The sequence below is a fragment of the Rhineura floridana genome, chromosome 3 (assembly GCF_030035675.1).
Source record: "Rhineura floridana isolate rRhiFlo1 chromosome 3, rRhiFlo1.hap2, whole genome shotgun sequence".
In the NCBI taxonomy this organism is placed as follows: Eukaryota; Metazoa; Chordata; class Lepidosauria; order Squamata; family Rhineuridae; genus Rhineura; species Rhineura floridana.
This window is the reverse complement of record NC_084482.1, coordinates 3,043,797-3,062,469: the sequence shown is the minus strand read 5'-3', so window position 1 is coordinate 3,062,469 and position 18,673 is coordinate 3,043,797. Positions and strand designations below refer to the sequence as shown.

At 46.6% G+C, this 18,673-nt stretch overlaps 1 protein-coding gene across 1 annotated transcript in view; it reads right to left on the bottom strand.

Moving 5' to 3' along the window:
• Window positions 1-4,406: 4,406 nt before the first annotated feature.
• Window positions 4,407-18,673, bottom strand: part of DCAF15 (DDB1 and CUL4 associated factor 15) — a 39,669-nt gene continuing 25,402 nt past the window's right edge. The window contains exons 7-13 of the mRNA XM_061613817.1: window positions 12,907-13,482; window positions 10,611-10,702; window positions 9,117-9,245; window positions 7,940-8,025; window positions 6,732-6,836; window positions 5,227-5,342; window positions 4,407-5,083 (exon numbers count right to left, since the gene is read on the bottom strand). Coding sequence (XP_061469801.1) covers window positions 5,028-5,083; window positions 5,227-5,342; window positions 6,732-6,836; window positions 7,940-8,025; window positions 9,117-9,245; window positions 10,611-10,702; window positions 12,907-13,482 — 1,160 coding nt within the window. The 3' untranslated portion in view covers window positions 4,407-5,027. The remainder of the gene's footprint in view (window positions 5,084-5,226; window positions 5,343-6,731; window positions 6,837-7,939; window positions 8,026-9,116; window positions 9,246-10,610; window positions 10,703-12,906; window positions 13,483-18,673) is intronic.

Sequence of the window (18,673 nt, the reverse complement as noted above, 5' to 3'; positions counted from 1 at the left end):
CAGGACTGGCGATGGGACTATCGGTTCAGAGGATCCCTCGTATTCTCTTCTAGCCGAGGGAGGTGAGTGGAGCATTGCTTTAGAACAGGAGGAGGATGCATAGAACAGAAGGAGGATGTTTCATATGGCAGACTACCCCTCGCTCGTATTGTTTTGGACACCTTACGTCTCCAAACTTTCAAGAATGATTCTGCTACCCCTCTGTGTAAGGGGCCAAAGTTTTGAGACTTCCAAGATCGACAGATCACTACCTCCTGTGCCAGATCCATTGACAAATTGGCCAAAGGACAATGGGCTTGCCTGCAGCAGGCACATCATTTTCTGCCCTCACCATAATCATAAGGCTTTAGCCTTGCGGGCCTCTGCTGCAATTTTAATATTCTCTACAGGTTCTATGATGTGGCTGGATAATTTCTAAGATGACCCTAATCAAGGTCCGGTGAGTCTAAGAAAGGGCCTGCTAATAATTGTCTGCCTATGTAGTGCGCTGTGGCAATACTGCATCTTCTCCATTGTATGCGTGTATCTAGCTGTCCTGGTGCCATATTCAATCGAGCCTATTTCTCTTGGAACTTAGCCTCCATGGTACATCCACCTTCCTCAATCCATACTGCCCTACGTGGATGACTGTTTTCCTCATTGTGCGTGTATCTTGATCCGGACAGGACAGACCAGCCTCAGGGACAAGCCAACAGTACAATGCCTGGGCGCAACACAAAGTACAAGTATTCCATCCTTCACTCCACGGCTGTCGACAAAACCAAGCATTTAAAGACAGGAGCAGTACTACATCTTCCCTTGTTTGCATGTACTGACCTCTCTCCAAACCACTCCTCCTATCTTTGTGCATTTGTTGATGGCATATACCACAACTCCTGCTTTGTGCGTGTATATGACGTAAGATCAGCGGCCAGACGCCTACTCGCGTGCATATTTTCTAATACAGCCAGATGACAGGTGAGTGTGGACCAGCCCAGGCAACAGGTGAGTCCATATCATGTAACTAACCTCTCGCCCTTTTTGGCTGGTAGCCAGCCAGACCGGGCAGAACTTTCTTCTCCTATTCACTGGGGCAGATTGACTGGTGACCATTTTATTACCTTTGCCTCCTCCGGTGGGCCTCTGTCAGAGGTCTCTACTCAGGCATGAGAGCCATATCCAGATGAGCAGCCTGCCGCTACTGCAGAGTAATAAGGAGCTCTTTGCTGTCCCTATCAGACCACAGGCAACTCTGTGCGGAGGGATACTCTCACTGCTCTTCCCCCCTGTGTCCCAAATTCAGGACTGCTGTGAAAGGACGCCCTCTCTGTCTCTTACCACTGCGTTCAGTTGTTTTGATTATTACAGGTACTTCTCGGCTACAAGTTCCTGGCTTTGTCTGTATTTGATGGTGTTTGCATTTTCTTGCCCGGGGATACTTCTCTGGGCTATGTCCAAAGGTTATCCAATCCCATCTACCACATGGAGCCTCTTGGCAAAGTTTACAATTGGCCGACATATCCAGACAAGCGGGCTGCTGCTGCTGCAGCAGAACCAGGTTATGTTATCTACGATCCTGTTACGCAAGATCAAAGATGCCAGGCCATAGACATACCAGGGCAGGACACTCTCGTGGCTTCTCTCCACTGCGTATGGTTATCCTAGCCCTCAGGACTCGCTGCTCTCCCTTCTTGAACCATGTTAGGTTTTGCAGTCCCTGTCAGGCCAGGAACTACACCAGTGCAGAGGGACACACTGTATGCCCCTCCCCACTGGGTGTGACTTTGGTTCTCAGAGGTTGCCACATCCCCTTCTTAGATGTGTGGTTATGCTGTTTTTATGAGTCAGTGCTCCCTCTCTTGAGGTGCTTGTGTCCTTGCCTCACGGGGTTTTGGAGCTAATTAGCGGCAGATTGCTCCTCTGCCTCTGTTAAACAGCTTGAGCTTGCTATTATCACTCCCCTCTCCCTGGCGCAGCTCTCTTTGGCTAGACTGCATTTAGAGTCACTTGGTTGGGCCCTTTCTGACCTCTCCTCTTGCAGGTCCTGCAAGGCCTGCAGCGGCCTCCTTTTGAGCCCCTTCAATCTGTGCCATTACGTCTTTTGGCCTTCAAAGTCTTGTTCCTCGTGGCGATCACCTCGGCGAGAAGAATCTCAGAGTTGGGGGCACTGTCCTCAGCCCGCCACCTCTGTATTTTCCATAAGGACTCAGTGGTACTACGTCTCGATCCTTCCTTCCGTCCCAAGGTCATTTCGGCGTTCCACTGTAACCAAGACATTGTTTTGCCTTTGTTCTGTCCGGATCCTGCTCATCCGCTCGAAAAGGCCTGGCACTCGCTAGATGTCCAGAGGGCCCTCAAGACCTACCTGTCTCGTACCCAGGACATATGGTCAATGGATTCCTTATTTGTATCCTTTCACCCGCGTACTCTGGGGAAAAAGGTGTCTAGCTCTACATTATCTTGTTGGTTGCGTGCCTGTACTGCATTTGCCTATGAGTCCCTTCAGCTGCCAGTGCCTCGTAACATAATGGCACATTCCACTAGGTCAGCTGCCACTACGGCTGCCTTTGCAACCAATGCTCCTCTAGCAGAGATTTGCAGAGCGGCTGTATGGTCTACCCCAAATTCTTTCATACGACATTATAAGATAGACCGTTACGCTTCTGCTGATGCCTCTTTCGGGAGGCGTGTGTTACAACAGGTTATTTCTGCTGAGTAGCCAGGAGGCGGTCCCTCCCTATTACGGGCTGCTTTGGTACATCCCACGTGATGTCGGACCACCTCAGGAAAATGTACCATTGGTATCACCTGAAGGGTGATTTTCTTAGGTGGTCCGACATCACGGCCCTCCCTTTTTGGAGGATATTGAGTTTTTTTGTTACCTTACCAATTATCACTCTTCAGAGTTATAATATTTAAACTTTTTTGCCAAGTCAAGACCAATTTGGACCTGTTTAATATGCTTGCGATCTTTGGGTCATGTTTTGGGACACAGTTTCCTTGCTGTTAGGCCTGTTGGCCTTTTCTGTCTTTTCAGATATGTCTCTCACTTCGGTCTCGTCAGGAGTGGGAGGGGCTCGATGCCCCAGGTGTTGACTTCAATCCATTCTTGCCTTTGAACGCTAGATGGCGCTATATCCCACATGATGTCGGACCACCTAAGAAAATCACCCTTCAGGTGATACCAATGGTACATTTTCATCAGGATCAATGAACTGGAGTGGGAGGGGCTCGATGCCCCAGGTGTTGACTTCAATCCATTCTTGCCTTTGAACGCTAGATGGCGCTATATCCCACATGATGTCGGACCACCTAAGAAAATCACCCTTCAGGTGATACCAATGGTACATTTTCATCAGGATCAAAGCAGGGGAAAAGTTAACCCCTCTTCTTCTCCGTGGTCCCCATCCTACCGAGCACCTCCCAATGACTATTTATATTTTTAAAACTGGATATTAATTGCTTATATGGAGTTCATTTTTAATCTAGCTTGGCCCTAGAACAGCCACTTTACAGGGAGGAAAGATAAGCAGAGAAGTAAATAGGACCTTATAAACCTGTTTGACTTCCAAATTGCTATTTCTTGGTTGTTCACTGTCATGCTGGTGTTGAAAGTGTACAGTACCAGCTATATATGAACAGCAATGTGAAGGAGATCTGCCAGTCATCAGAAAAGGATTTCAGGTAAGCTTCTCAAATAGCAGCTGTTTTATTCAAAGGCATTCAGGCAAGCATGCTGCCACTTGACAGTTATGTGAATATGCTCCTACTCATAAAGGATGTAAGCTATTCATACTTACACAGGAAGGAATTTCTATCAAACTCAAAACACAAGGCCTTAGAACTTTTACCTGCTGGTGGTTTTGCTAATAATGTGCTCGTATCTGCTTTGCAATTTAGGGAAACACCTCTGATTCCAATGGAATACTGTCTGGGGATGGGGGAAATAATGCCTCCTCCCACATCCATCATGAACTTTACCACTGTTCCACTCTTTGATCTCTCCCCTCCCCCCAAGCCAGCATATTCTTTGTGCCATCATATGAGGAAGTAGACGTTAATGGCAAACAGAATATGGTCAGAAGACACATGATACGGCACAACCTTGCTGGACCTGAGCAATTCTGGGCCTTGATACATCCCCTACGAAGTTTATGTACAGTGCCTTGAGTTATAGAAGACAGATAGGATATAAAGAAAAACAACTGCCATGATGCAAAACTGGACAGCGCTGTATTTTTACTATCACCTTGCAGCTGACAAGGGACAAAAAGCATATTTAGCTTACATAAGCATCTCTTTAGTTTGCGGCCAATGCCTTTGAGAACCCCAGGTCGTTAACAGTGCTTGCTGCAGTGGCAGTAAGGTCTCAGCTATAGAATCCCCATCAAATGTTTCTCCTCTCAAAGAGCAAACAGCAAGAGCCATTCTCAGATTTAAATGTTTATTGCAGGGAACAGAAAGCCTGCTTGAGACAAATTAAAAGGGGAATGAAAATATTTGTGGCCCATCCACAAGGGGAGTAATTTATGCTTTGGGGGGAAAGTCTGAAACACACACTCAAATAAGAAGGTGGTTTTGGTCTCCTTAAGAATCATTGCCCCACAATCATTTCAAGTTCTAGCCCCAGGAAGGGCAAACCCTGTAGAATACTTGCCTCCTAGAGAGACTCCTTGCTGGTTCACCAAGTACAAATGGATATAACTGCACAGGGCCCCAGCCAAGCAGAAGCAGCTGCTTTCTGGGAGCTCTCCAGCTCTGTTAGAGCCTGTGTTGTCCAATTAATAAGACTAGCCTTCAAGGAGAGGTAGGCTTTTCACAGCATCTGGACCAGCCTTGTGTTTCCCACCCCACATGTAGAAACAATGAAGCGGGGTGTGTGGTTCTACCCACAAACCAATTCAGATGCACTCAAGGTCATCTGGGCAACTGTCAAATCAAAAGGGATAGGAAAATTTAAAACTTTAAACAAGGGAGGTAGTTGAATCTGACATACAATTATGGCAGGAAATGAACTACTGTTGTAAGCTTCGCCTCTGAACCTGGCCTCATAAGACAATCCATGTGTAACGCTCATTGTCTGCAAGGAATTTCAAGGAGCAGCCTGCAGAGGGAAGGAGGAAGACAAGAAAGCATTGCTTAAGTTCATTGGTTTGAAGATGGCTGCCACGTCAACACTGGCCAGTCAACTATGCCCACCAGGCATGGAAAAAGCTACCTAGAGGCCCCAGTAAAAAGCTGAGTTACCTTTATGAAGGGCCTCATTAGTCATCCTGTTGACATAACGACCACTGCTCTCTGGCACCAGCCACTTCATTACCATGTCCACACAGTTTTTCCGGTAGGAGCTCCACACGCTACCACTAAAGAGGGGAGAGGGGGTGAAGGCCAGTCAGCATGCACAACCTGCAGGCAGAAGTCTCCAAAGGTCATTGATCCATTAGTACTCAGGAAGAGGCAGAGCTTCCTTCCCCATCTTGGTATCCTTTATTTATAAAAGACTGGGCCGTCAAGACATGTCTACATATTTGCAACTATAAACTCTCATTAGTATCTGGGAACAGCATTAGACTAAGCAGCACAAACACAGAAGGGCACGGCTGGCTTCAGCAAGCTCCTTGTCACTTGCCAGACAGGCAATAGGTCAGGCAAGGTAGGAATTCTCATTCCAGATGCTTGGGATGAAATATACCCCCAACCTGCCCAATTTACCATGTCAAACCAAGGCCCTAGTATTTGGCTACCACTGAGTTTTGTGAAAGGAAAATTTACTTGTCCACTGTGAACTTATCCCAGTCAATGACCACCAAGAACTCTTAAGCATGGGGTTTCCCTTTATAGCTAAAACGTGTCCACTTGTGGAGGCTGCTGTACTGCCTCCTGATATTCATTCATATCAATCACCATGTAGTAACTTGCAACAAGTCTCTGTTGTTCGGGGGGGGGGAGAAAGGGCAAGCTCCTAACACCTGGCACCTTCATTTCCCAGACTTAAGATTACTTCCAAATGTTTTTTCCCTGTAAATCTTTGGAAAAAAGAGCTGGAAACTCAAAGGCTATAACAGTTGCCATTCACTCCCGGGAGTGGGGGTGAAATGCTATACTTTGGGAAAAAAATGGTAATCAAGTCAAAATGTATACCCTGACACAGCCCAGAGGTTGGGGGAAAGAGGCTGAATGTTACTGAAGACAAAGAAGAGCTATGAAGGTTCAAGACACATAGCATTCACAAAACTGAGAACAAATAGTAGCTATTTAAAAATCAGATGGAAAGAGAAAATTAATTTACAGGACTACACAATAAAAGTAGGACCAAGTAAGAGTCTAAAAGGCAAGTGATGATGCATCCAGCTGATTGTGCTGCTATAAAGCTGCCATCAGAATTATCTGAGGTATGGATTTTTAAATTTTATTTTTGTAAACCTGGACAACCAAGATTGTGTGGATCGATGCCGGGCTTCCTGTAATCAGGCTGTAGAACTTCATTCAATATGGCCCACCTTCAAACCAAGTTGCACAGCCACATTAACAGATGCAATTAACAATAAATGGATGCAGTTTAACCTGAAGAATTTGAGTTTTGTTTATAACTGGTTGATCTTGAACTTGTTCAAAAGACATTTTGGGTGCTCATGACACTGAATATATCCCATCCTGATTACCATCTGCCTTTGGTTACAAATCAAGAAGCAGCTTACAGAACTAGCTGTCCAAGATGGGTTTCCCCCATGTCAGGCCTCATGATGTTTTACCTGGTCTGCCCTTTGACTTCTGTGAGGTCTCCCACACTGACTGTGAGAAAGATGCCAGTGTTCAGATCCCATGCTACTTTGAGGCTGGTGTGATAGGTCTTTGGCCTGAAGGAAACAAGACAAGCAATTTAGACAAGCAGCTATGTAAACCAAAAGCAATATCCTTTTTCCAACCTCACACTGGTATGTCTTATAAACTAATCTCTGCACCTGACGACACTACACCTAGCCCACACCCAGGTCTTGCCTCTATGAAGAGAACTTAGAAGCTCAGAACCAGAAGTTAATTTGCTCCCAAGATATATCATTATCCCAAGTATGCTATCATTGAATACTCGCTAGATATTATCCAAGTATTTGCCAAAATACTGATATTTTGCATCTGATTTAATTATTTGAGAGTAGATATTGGAAAGTATTTGATAGATGGGATGCAGTGGTTTTGACTATTTGACAGATGACATTAACATTAATATTTGCACTGACAATATTTTGACAACTTGAGACCATATTTGACACCAGTCAAAAATAGAGACTCAGGTAAAATTTCATTCAAAATTCAAACTTGAATTTTTTTTCAAACTGAGATTTTGCAAAATTTCATTCAGCTCTACCCAAAGCCAGACCAAAAATGCTAGAGTGAGCTGGTAAAACAGGTACAACATTTAAAAAGGAGCCTCTTTCTGATCCAAGAGCTTCAGCCATAAAATACCTCCAATTATTACTTGATCAGTCTGACAGGAAGAAGTTTTCCAGTTATTTTTTGCCTTCACCTATGGCATGCTGGTTTGCTAGCTTGAATCATCTGAATGGTTGAACATCCTTTGAGTCATATTGGCACCTCCGCAGTGGGATATATTGCTGTGCCTGCTTTCCTGCTCTTAGGGCACGTAGTTGTGGATATGATTCAGTGGATGCATTTAAGTCACTTTGCCTCTTCTCTCATGGTGGAGGTTTTAGGCAGCATATTCTTAGTTGAGTTGCAAGCTTCTCTAAGTGTATAATCCTGCAATGCTGCTTCTAATTGAAAAAGTGTATGACTTTTGAGCCCTGTATATTAATTCTTCTGCTTCCCTCTAGTAAACAGCTCCAAAATGTTCAAAATTATATTGTAACAGAACTTCATGGCATTGCAAATATGCCATGAAGTCAGGAAGAGAGAAGATAAACAGAGGCCCAAGGTGGGCCTGACAGGAGACTGGACTCACCTGAGCTGTCCCTCTTCATCAGGGGAAGGAAAGGCTAGGAGCAGGAGTCCAATATTGATGATAACTTGATTGGTTTCTGGACACACCTAGGAAGACAAGCTCAACAGTTGATAAAAGGAAACTACTTGAACTACATTGCACTCACAGCTGGACTGGGAGGTCAGAATTAACTGCTGGTCTAACTAACTTTCAGAATAGGTAGTTTCTGGCTCCAGGCATTTATTCCAATCTTAATGTTTCCATAGAGAGTCCTCCTGACTAATTCCTTTAAACGACCAACAGTTACTTTCTTGAGTGAATGGGGTTGGGGCTACACTCCTCTCGGAAAAGCAATTCAGGGCTGAATTTGCATTCCCTGGTCATACACATCCCAACATACAACACAGTTGCTTGGTTAGGGAAATCCTAAGCCACACAGGTTCAAGAAGGAACCATGAGAGAGCTTTGGGCCAAGTCCTTAAGTCTCACCCACCCAGAGGAGTAGAAAAAAAAGGTCTCCCTCTCCCCCTTACTAGGCAAGGCTTCCATGCCTGAAAACAGTATGGGGTGCTCAAAGGCCATCCTGAACTGGTGCTATTAATGGGCACTGACACAAGATGTCACTGAGTATAGTTCACCTGCAGCCGCTCAAGCTACTTAAGCCAGAGCATTTTAAGGATGGCTTGGTGCTATCGGCCAAAATGGTCAATGGCAAGCATATTGAGAGTTCTGGTTTTCCAACTAAGGATGCAACCATGTTTCAACCTACTCCTTCACTCAGTCACAACTGATCAGAAAATTAAAAGGGAGGGTCCCCACTCATTTTCACCCAACTTTTGGCACCAGATGGGAGAGGCTAGACTCTAGAGGATATTAAATTGGCAGGTCATAGCCAGGGGCTCTTGCTGAAATGCTGTAACAATGAATGCCAACCAGACACACCTTGGATTTTTTATTTAAGAAATTAATATCCCACTTTATCTTCAAACAGTAATCAATGTGAACTAACAATGCATATCAAAAATTAATTAAAAACAGTAATTAAGCCTTCCTTGGATCTCAAGTGAGGAGATTGCTAGCTGCAGGATGCAAATGACCAAGGAGCAACATAGTTCTTCAAGGTTTCATGAACTAAATAGCCCAAAGGGCTCCAAAATGAAGTACTGTTAGCTTGATACGGCACCCACCATGGGCCTACCTCTAAGATGACGATGTCATAGTCACTGAAGGAGCAAAACTGCTTGGACCAAGAGGCATCGTTCCGGATCACTTCATTAATGACATATTCAAAATCTAGAGTCAGCTGCTCCACTGTTAAGTATTGGCCCTGGAAAGGCAAGGAAGATGGTGGCTTCAGTAGAGGGGAAGCAGCATCTGCATTGCCAGTTCCCCCAAGAGTTTTATCTTCAGATTCTCAAGAGATTATAGCATACAAAATACAACGTGCAAAACCCAATTTTGAATCTAAAATCATTCTTAATCACTACAAGGGTTGGTAGAGCACCAGCAGCAAGATTCAAAATGGTTCATAGCACCTTCCAGAGATTCATTTCAGGTGGCACCGGCTTTGCCCCACTGGTGAAGCCTACTTGTTCCAAGGCTCCCTTTTAGCATTGGAGAGTAGTTGGGAAACAGGATAATCTTAAGTGGCCTCATGTGGCAGATGATGGATGAATAGCTGGTTCTTCCAGTTATTCACACCTAGCTTGGGCTTCAAGTGAGCCAAGGTGAAGGTTGCCAACTATGTCAGTTCTATAGAGCAAGTGCACCAACCTCAGTAGGAGCTAGATCAGAAAGTTTAGTAATTGTGTTATTATAGGACACAAGCAGTAAATGTGTTACTCTTCTATTGAGAGAAAAAGCTGATCTTGCTCCCCTAATAATCCTATTATGAGCATGATGTAGTTGCTACTAAACCTTCCCCTGTTGCTGCCTCCCAAAGTACAGCAATACATGCAAGATGCCACTATGGGGATCAGTCAGTTTGTGTAGCAAATCCCTGTAGAAGCACCCCTTAGGATGGTGCACTGCTGGTGTGAGGACTTCTACACTGTGTGGCTAATCTATATACCTACATGTTTAGAAAACACAAAGTTCTGCCCACTATGTACTGTATCACGGCGGAGAGAGAGAGAGAGAGAGAGAGAGAGAGGTCTCATGTTTGAATGCTCCCCTATGTTAGCACATTAGGATGAATTCTGGCCTGGCTTTCTCCCCAGCTTGACAGTTTTCTATATGCAATTTCATCCATGTGCTTAAGTTTTGGGGGTACAGTTCCTAGAGGACAACACCACATGCATTTTCTGAATGGACAGATTAGCTCACTTTAAACCTTTTGGGAGGTGAATAGATCTCCTCCTGAAGACTCTTTAAGTTGCAAAACTACAGATTTTTCTGATTATATCAAGTAATCAGTATGTACTTCTGTTCAGGAAGTAAGTGAGACTGAGAAACTTGCCTTAAATCAATCATTGAAATTAACTCCTCTCAATGACTTTTAAGCCACCTTGTTAATTGAAATAAATCAAAGTGGTTTAGTTTAAGTGAGCCAATCACAAATTAGCACCAGCTAAAAATCCCGTTTTCCTAATGATGTTAGGACTTCAAGTTAGGAAAATTCCTTTACTAGTGTTTCCCCCATTAAGAGATCAGCATCTCCTCCAATAATGACGTTCCCAGAAACTACCCTCACCTGACAAACAGCCTTCTCCTTCAGCAGCTTCAAATTTCTTCCCCGCAGGTCTGTCACAACAAATGGCAGGGACATCTTGTCATCCTCATACTCTGAAAGGAAACACAGTGTGAGGCCAAGTAAGGGTAACCTCACAGAGCCAAAAGAAATAGATTTCAAGATTTCCTTTCCAGGAAGCTCAACTTTAGGAAGAATGAAGAAACGAAAAAAACCAGCAAGCTGAGACCAAAAGAAACTTAGCTCCTGGAAGAGAAAGCTTCAAAAGGAAATCTTTTCATCTTTTCCAGCAATGCGAGGCTGCTTTTCCCAGCCATCCCAACTAACAGCCACAGGTAGACTTTCTCTTCTCCCCCTTCCCCTTCCCCTTATATTAGCTTTCTTCATGTTCTACTGGAGATCAGTTACCAGAGCCAAATCAAGCACAAAACTAGGAGACCCAACAGAGACCATTGCTATTCATTCACCAAGCCCCGCAGCAGAGCAACCTACTTGTCCCAAAGCATTCCTTGCATCTTGTTTCCAGCACTCCCCCTTTTCTGTTTGGTTTACAGAAGGGGCATCCAGCATCCAGGCCTCTCTATGTGGCCCTCAAAACTCTTCCCAGGGAACATCTCACTTCTCCAGGCCACACCACTCACTGCCCCTGCTTTGCGGCCTGGCTGCACTTTGTCCTTGGATTCTGATAACGCCTCTTGTCTGGCTGGCAGAAAGAGACAGGTGTGTGAATACATATAGGGCAGGTGTGGGGAACCTTTGGCCCTCCAGGTGTTGCTGAACTACAACTCCCATCATCCCTGGCCATTAGCTATGCTTGCAGGGGCTTAAGGGAGCTGTAGTTCAGTAACATCTGAAGGGCCAAAGGTTCCATGCGCCTGGCATAGAAACTAGCCTACTGTACAAAGGTAAAATCTAAATTACTTGTTTTGCCCACATTTGCTTCTGGCCCGAACCACCACTGGCATGTGTCCTTCAAAAGTTTCCCAGAAGGGAAAAAAGTTCCTCACCCCTGGTCTAGAGACCCAAACAACACACACACGAAAGCAAACCAATTATGCTGAAATACAGCATCCTAGGTTTAGAAAGATGAGTAGTCAAAACTTGCAACGCTAAATCAGCCCAAGACCATAACAAAGGAATAATGGAACCATCACTCGCAACAGAAAGAAAGATCTTTCTCCCACTCACACTTTAGGTAGACCTGCATGCATCTTGTGATTGCATTACACAAGTAAAAAACTGTCTCTAGGTACATACACAAATATCTTCAGAATCTGTTTTAATTTTTAAAAAGTTTGGAACTGTGTGGCAATGCCTGGTGAATTTTAACTCAGAGGAATACCCTCTATCCCCAACTTGAAGCTCAGCAGGTTGTCAATGGTCAGAAACAGTCTCAGTGCTGTGCTCAGCTGTTTGGTCCTCTCTATGACTATTACATTTTACAAGATAACCATATTAGCCCTTCTGCTTAACCAGCTTATCAGATCACAGAATTCAGCCTTCCTTGGGACAAGGTTTGATATTCTATTTACTGCACAGTACATACATCCCTTCCTTTATGCATCTGCAAACATATTACTCAGCACTGATGTTAGTCTAGAAAAGCAACCAAACAAAAAAACTACATTCACGCCCAACATTCTGTCATCCAAGCCACATACATATTATCAACATTTTTCAGATCCCTTGCCCTTAAAATGGAAATAAAGAGTCAACTCTTAGACATGATTATGACTGAGTCACGACTAGGCCTGTTAGCCACTACACTAGAAGAGGCGTTACTAGACCCAGGGCAACTAGGCTCTACGCCTCACCATAGCTCCTCCCCACTGCTACGCACAAAGAGGAGGTGGTGGCAACTTTCATGTTCTTTTCTTGTAGACAACACTTCCAGAAGACAATATGAGCAAAGACTTCTCATGCAGTTATACTGTAGCCTCTGACTCACTCCAGTCTTGCCTGAAAAGGATTGGTCGAGTGTACAGGGGAAGCCCACAGGATCAAAGGTGACACAGGAAAAAAACTGTTGCTTGTAGCAGTACAATGGGGACAGCATAGGAAGCATTCCCAAGGCTGAAGAAAGCGGCTTTCCCTTGTATATACAGGAAGCCAAACACAAATGTGGGTCTGACACACTGTGCCTTCTAGGGAAAAGGGTGCCTATCCATCATCATCAGAGCTAAGACGTGAACACTTTTGTTACTGAGCCTCTTTGCTCATGCCTGCAGATCCAGATGTCAGAGGTTCAAAGCCTGCTCCTTCCCCACACACAGAGCTTTGCTTTAAAAGGGACACTCACCATCTTCTGCCTCAGAGGAGTCACTTGGCTCCAGGACATAGCGCAGTTTAGTATAGTTTATATAGCCTGGCTCGGCTGGCTGGCTTTCCAGTCCAGTCCTGGCAGTGGGAGAATCTTTGGGGGACCCATCTGCATCAGAAATGCTGTCTGATCCAGGAGATGTGGAGATACACGTGCCACCACCATACAAGTAAGACCCCAAACCTTTCCCAAGATCCCAAGAAGCTGAAGAACCCTGGGCAAGGGCCCCATTAGAGTCAATAAAGCACTGAAGCCCACTGCCTGCCTCCTCTTCCATTGGGGCAGGGCCTTTGGCCTCCTTGGCCCTTCGGAAGATGTCCGCAACAAATTCCTTTGCCATCGCTACAGCAGGAGAGACGTGATTTTCTGTGTCCTGTGGAGACACAGCAATGGGCTGCTGCAATGCAGCTACACTCTGGCAAGAACAGTTGTCTTTTTCCATCCCTTCTTCTGAGCCCACAGAGCACTGTGAGATGAGGGTTGTGTGGCTGACCTCAACAGGAGACCAGGGCTGACGACTCCTATCATAAAGGATTTGGCAGAAGTTGCTGTCATCTAAATGGAAGTAGCAAAGGAAAGAGTTAGAAAATGCTGGATACATTGCAATTTCTGCAGCAGAGATGCCATTGGCAATCACCATTAGAAGTAGCCTAGTCTGACTGCAAGATATTCGACACCAAGAATTGAATAGAATCATAGGTTCTGCTCCCTCTCTGGAAAGGATAAGGTGCAGTGATAAGCTTCTTTGGGTGGAAGGTACGGTTGGACTTACCGTGAACGGTGTTTCTTCATGGATGCCATGAGGTCTCCACATGGGTTACAGTCCCCAATCAGCTTGAGACAGGAACCTGTCATAATTTTTTCCTGGCTCCTCCCCTTCTTACTGAGGTGATGCCAGTTCTCTTTTTTACCAGCTCGGAACTTCACCTCAGTGTAACATAGAAAGAAAGAAATGCGAAGGTAGAGACAAACAGAATAAGATCGGATAGCGCATAGTGCAGATGGAATTCCCAGCCCCTCTTAGGGAGGGTCGTGGAGACCTCATGGCATCCATGAAGAAACACCATTCACGGTAAGTCCAACCGTACCTTCTTTCATGGATGCCAGTGAGGTCTCCACGTGGGACGTACTAAAGCTCGGCCATAGGGTGGGTCTATTGATTAAGGACCTGCTGTAGAACCCTACAACCGAATGCAGCCTCCGCAGATGCATACAAGTCCATTTTGTAGTGCCGGGTAAACGAAGAAGGCGAGGCCCAAGTTGCTGCCCTGCAGATCTCCTCCAACGGGGCATTAGCCAAAAAAGCCGCTGTTGTGGCTGCCGCCCTAGTAGAATGTGCCGTGATCCCATGCGGCACGGGTTTACTGAGTGATCTGTAGGCCAAGGAGATGCATGCCTTCAGCCATCGCGCTATAGTTGAGTTTGACACCTTATGGCCCAGAGTCGGAGGGTGGAAAGATATCAGCAGAGATTCCGATCTACGGAACTGTGCTGTCCTATTGATGTATACCTTCAACGCCCTTCTCACATCAAGGGAGTGCCATGCCCTTTCCGTGGGGTGTTTAGGGTTTGGGCAAAACGTGGGCAGCACGATCTCCTGTCTTAGGTGAAACTGAGATCTGACCTTCGGAATGAAGCCGGGAGCGATCCGGAGTACAACTCTATTCTTACGGAAGGTGCAGAGGTGTTTTAGCACTGATAGAGCCTGAATCTCTGATACCCTGCTTGCTGACGTGATTGCTATGAGGAACGTGACTTTGAAGGTGAGTATTTGCAAAGAAACCATCTGCAGAGGTTCGAATGGAGGCTTTTGTAGTGTGGTCAGTACTGTATGCAGGTGCCATGAAGGAAATCTATGCACTACCGGAGGGCTAATAACGGTTGCCCCTCTTAGAAATCTCTTGAGCAACGGATGTGACGCTAGAGAAACCCCTTTGTCTAAAGACAGAACGGATGCAAGTGCCGACAGTTGACGCTTGAGGGTGTTAGGACGTAGACCCTGGTTAAGACCCTCTTGGAGGTACTGCAGAATATGTGGTGCAGATGCCGTCATACGATTGGTGTTGTGAGCTGTACACCAACGTGGGAAAGCTGCCCAAGTGGATTGGTATATCCTGAGCGTAGACGGTCTACGTGACGCCAGGATAGTTGCTGTTGCATCAGGTGAGATCTGTAATGCTAACAACCTGCTCTGTTCAACCTCCAGGCGACTAGTTGAAGCCAGGCTGGGTCTGGGTGGAGGACCGGTCCCTGATGTAACAGGTCATGGCGATCTGGAAGTGCAAGCGGGGTTTTGACAGACATCTGGACGAGGTCTGCGAACCACGGTCTTCTCGGCCAGTATGGGGCTATTAGGACCACCTGTGCCTGTTCCCTCCTGATCTTGTTGAGGACTCTGGCTATGAGAGGAGTTGGTGGAAACGCATACAATAGAAGCTGTGGCCAGCTCGCCGTCAGTGCTTCTGTCTGTTCTGCCGCACGCGTCTGGAATCTTGTAAAAAATCGAGGGATTTGATCGTTTGCGTCCGAGGCAAAAAGGTCCACTTCTAGTTTTCCAAATTGCTGTTGAACCATCAGGAAGACACTTCTGTTGAGTGCCCATTCCCCTGGGAATATCTGACTTCTGCTGAGCCAATCCGCCCGGACGTTCATTGCCCCCTGCAGGTATTCCGCCGTCACAGATGTAAGGCGATGCTCTGCCCAGGAGAGCATGGACGTTGCTTCTCTGCTGAGAAGTTTGGATGGGGTCCCTCCTTGCCTCATTATGTATGATCTGGTCGACGTGTTGTCTGTTTTGATCAATACATTGGGGCAGTGAAGACTGGGAAAGAAATGCTTCAGCGCCAGATGAGCCGCCCTCAGTTCCAGCCAATTGATGGACCTGGCTGCCTCTGGTGGATTCCAACGTCCCTGTACGAAAAGATCCATATAATGGGCACCCCAGCCCCAGAGGCTTGCATCTGAAGTGATTATTGCCCGGGGCAGCTCCTGTATCGGGATCCCCCTGGACAAATTTGAGTCCTGAAGCCACCAGGTGAGTGACTGACGCACATCGTGTGGTAAGGCAACCTTGCGGTGTCGTCTGGAGGCAATGTCTCTCTGGAATTTGATCAGGAGATGTTGCAGAGGACGTGAGTGAAGCCTGGCCCATGCTGTAACTGCTATAGATGATGCCATCATTCCGAGCAGTTTTGCCAGGCGCATCAAGTCTGATCTCGGTTGTCCGCATATGGAGCGTGCTAGATCGGTGATGGCCCGGATCCTCTGTGGTGCCAGCGTTATAGTTTGTGCAGTGGTGTCTATCACCGTGCCTAGGTGTATTAGTGATTGTGTGGGGTAGAGGTGGCTCTTTAGAACATTCACTAAAAAGCCGTGGCTCTGTAGGAAACTGAATGTAAGCTTTAAGTCTTTGTTTGCCTGGGTAAACGACCAGGACCTGAGTAGTAGGTCGTCCAAATAAGGGGAAATGTGCACTCCTGCGAGGCGTAGACCTGAGAGTGCTGCTGCCAGCACCTTGGTGAAAATTCTGGGTGCCGTGGCCAGCCCGAATGGGACGGCTTTGTACTGAAAGTGTTCGTTGTTGTATGTAAATCGGAGCAACCTTCTGTGTCTGGGGTGAATTGGAATGTGCAGGTAGGCCTCCTTGAGGTCTATGGATACCAAATAGTCGTGGGGTTGGAGTGCCTCCCTGATTGAAGCGATTGTTTCCATCTGGAAAGTCTTGCGCTTCAGGAACTGGTTGACAAACCTGAGGTCGAGCAACCCCCTGAACGAATTGTCCTTTTTTGCCACCAAAAAGAAGAGGGAGTACACTCCTGACAACCGTTCCTTTATTGGGACGGGTTCTATGGCTGAGATTTGTAGAAGGTGCTCTATTTCTTCTAGGAATGTCCCATGTTTTTGTGGTGATGACGGTCTGTGAGAGAAGACGAAACGTGGGGGTGGATACTGGTGTAACTCTAGTCTGTATCCATCTTTGATAATGCTCAGGACCCATTTGTCTGTTGTTGTTGTCTGCCATTGGTTCAGGAAGTAAGTGAGTCGACCGCCTACAGGTATAGAGTCAGAAGCGTTGTTGTGGTTGACGCTGCTGCCTAGTCTGGTAAGATTGCTGCCTAGTCTGGTAGGATTGTTGTCTATTCTGGTGGAATCTCTGGGGAGGCTTCTGGTTTTGCCAAGGAAAACGGGAGCCTCTGAAATCCCTCTGTCTATTACTAAAGAAGGGCCTTGAGCCACGAAAGGAGCGTGTCTGAAAAGTGGGGGTATAGTGTCGAAATGGCCTTTTTTCGTCTTTATCCTGTGAGGGCATCACTCTTTTTATCTTTATTGTCCACCAAAACTTCTGCCAGATTGTCTTCCCCAAACAATTTTCCGCCTGTATATTTAGCCGTGGCTAGATTAAATCTGGATGCATTGTCCGCATCCCAGTGCGAAAGCCATACTAGGCGTCTGGGTACCACTGCCGTGGCCATTGCCCTGGCTGCAAATTGTGAGGAGTCCATGGTAGTGTCTGCTACGAAAGCGATGCAGCATGAGAGTTTTAAAATGGACTTTCGTAACTTGGAAACCTCTAGGTCTTGATTTTGGGAGAGGTCCTCAATCCACAGCAGCGATGCCCTAGAGAATACTGAGGCTGCCACCGAGGCTCTTATGGACATCGCCGTCGCCTCATGCACTCGCTTAAGTGCCAGATCTGACTTACGCTGTATCAGATCTTTGAGATGAGCATCCCCATCCCGTGGCAAGATGGAATGTGATAGGAGAGCAGTAATAGGCCCATCTATGTCTGGGGCTCACAACTGCTCCATGACACTGGGTTCTAAGGTATACAGTCTATTAGCCCAGTTAGTCCCCCTTTTGGGGTATAGCGGTAGTTCCCACTCCTGTTGAATATTAGTCAACAGCATAGGTGGGCAGGGAATGCCCTTAGGCCCCATCTTTACGGTAGGCAGCACCATAGCCTGTTTGGAGGATGTAGGTTGTTCCTCAGAAGGAGCAGTCAGCTCCAGGAAAGCGATCACCTTTTTTAACAACGGTTCAAAATGAACTTCTAAAAGTAGTCTGACCGAAGTTTGAGCCTCTGTATCTGAGGCATCGGTCCATTCTCCGTCATCCCGGGACCCCATAGAATCGGTTTCTGATAAGGCATCCTGGTGATCCTGCTCATAATACCCCCTACCCACGGCCACCAAAGTCGGGTCAGGGGAAGGCTGTCTGACAACGTGGCGTGGTCTCTTACATGGGGGGACGGCTACTGGCGGAGACTGTGGGGCATTGTGGGGCGTCACTTTAAGTGGTGGGACCTCCTCTAATAGCGCCTGCTTAAGTTGTCGGATTATATCATTCGAAAATAATTGTGCCAGCGTCATTGAAGAGGTTATTAAGGAAGCTGGCATAGGCTGAGGAGAGAGCTGGGGTGGAGAAGCGGGGGGGCCATACTGCGCATGGGCTTCCATCACTTCGTCATCCTCCGATCTGCTGTCCTCCGGCTGCTCCAGTAGATAGCGCTGGACTGCGGGCTCTATCGAGCATGCTTCTTGGGCGCCACTCAAGATGGGAGCCGCCACATTTTCGGCGGGAAAAATTATTGGGGAGCTGGAGGAGGCAGTAGGCACTGGCGAAAGCCTCACCTCTCGCAGCAGGCCTCCACCTCGAGTGTTCGAATCGGAAGGGCGATTGGAGCTATGCCGCGATGTAGCAGCGAAATTCACGCTCTGACGCGAGGCTTCTTGCCTATGCTCCCTGG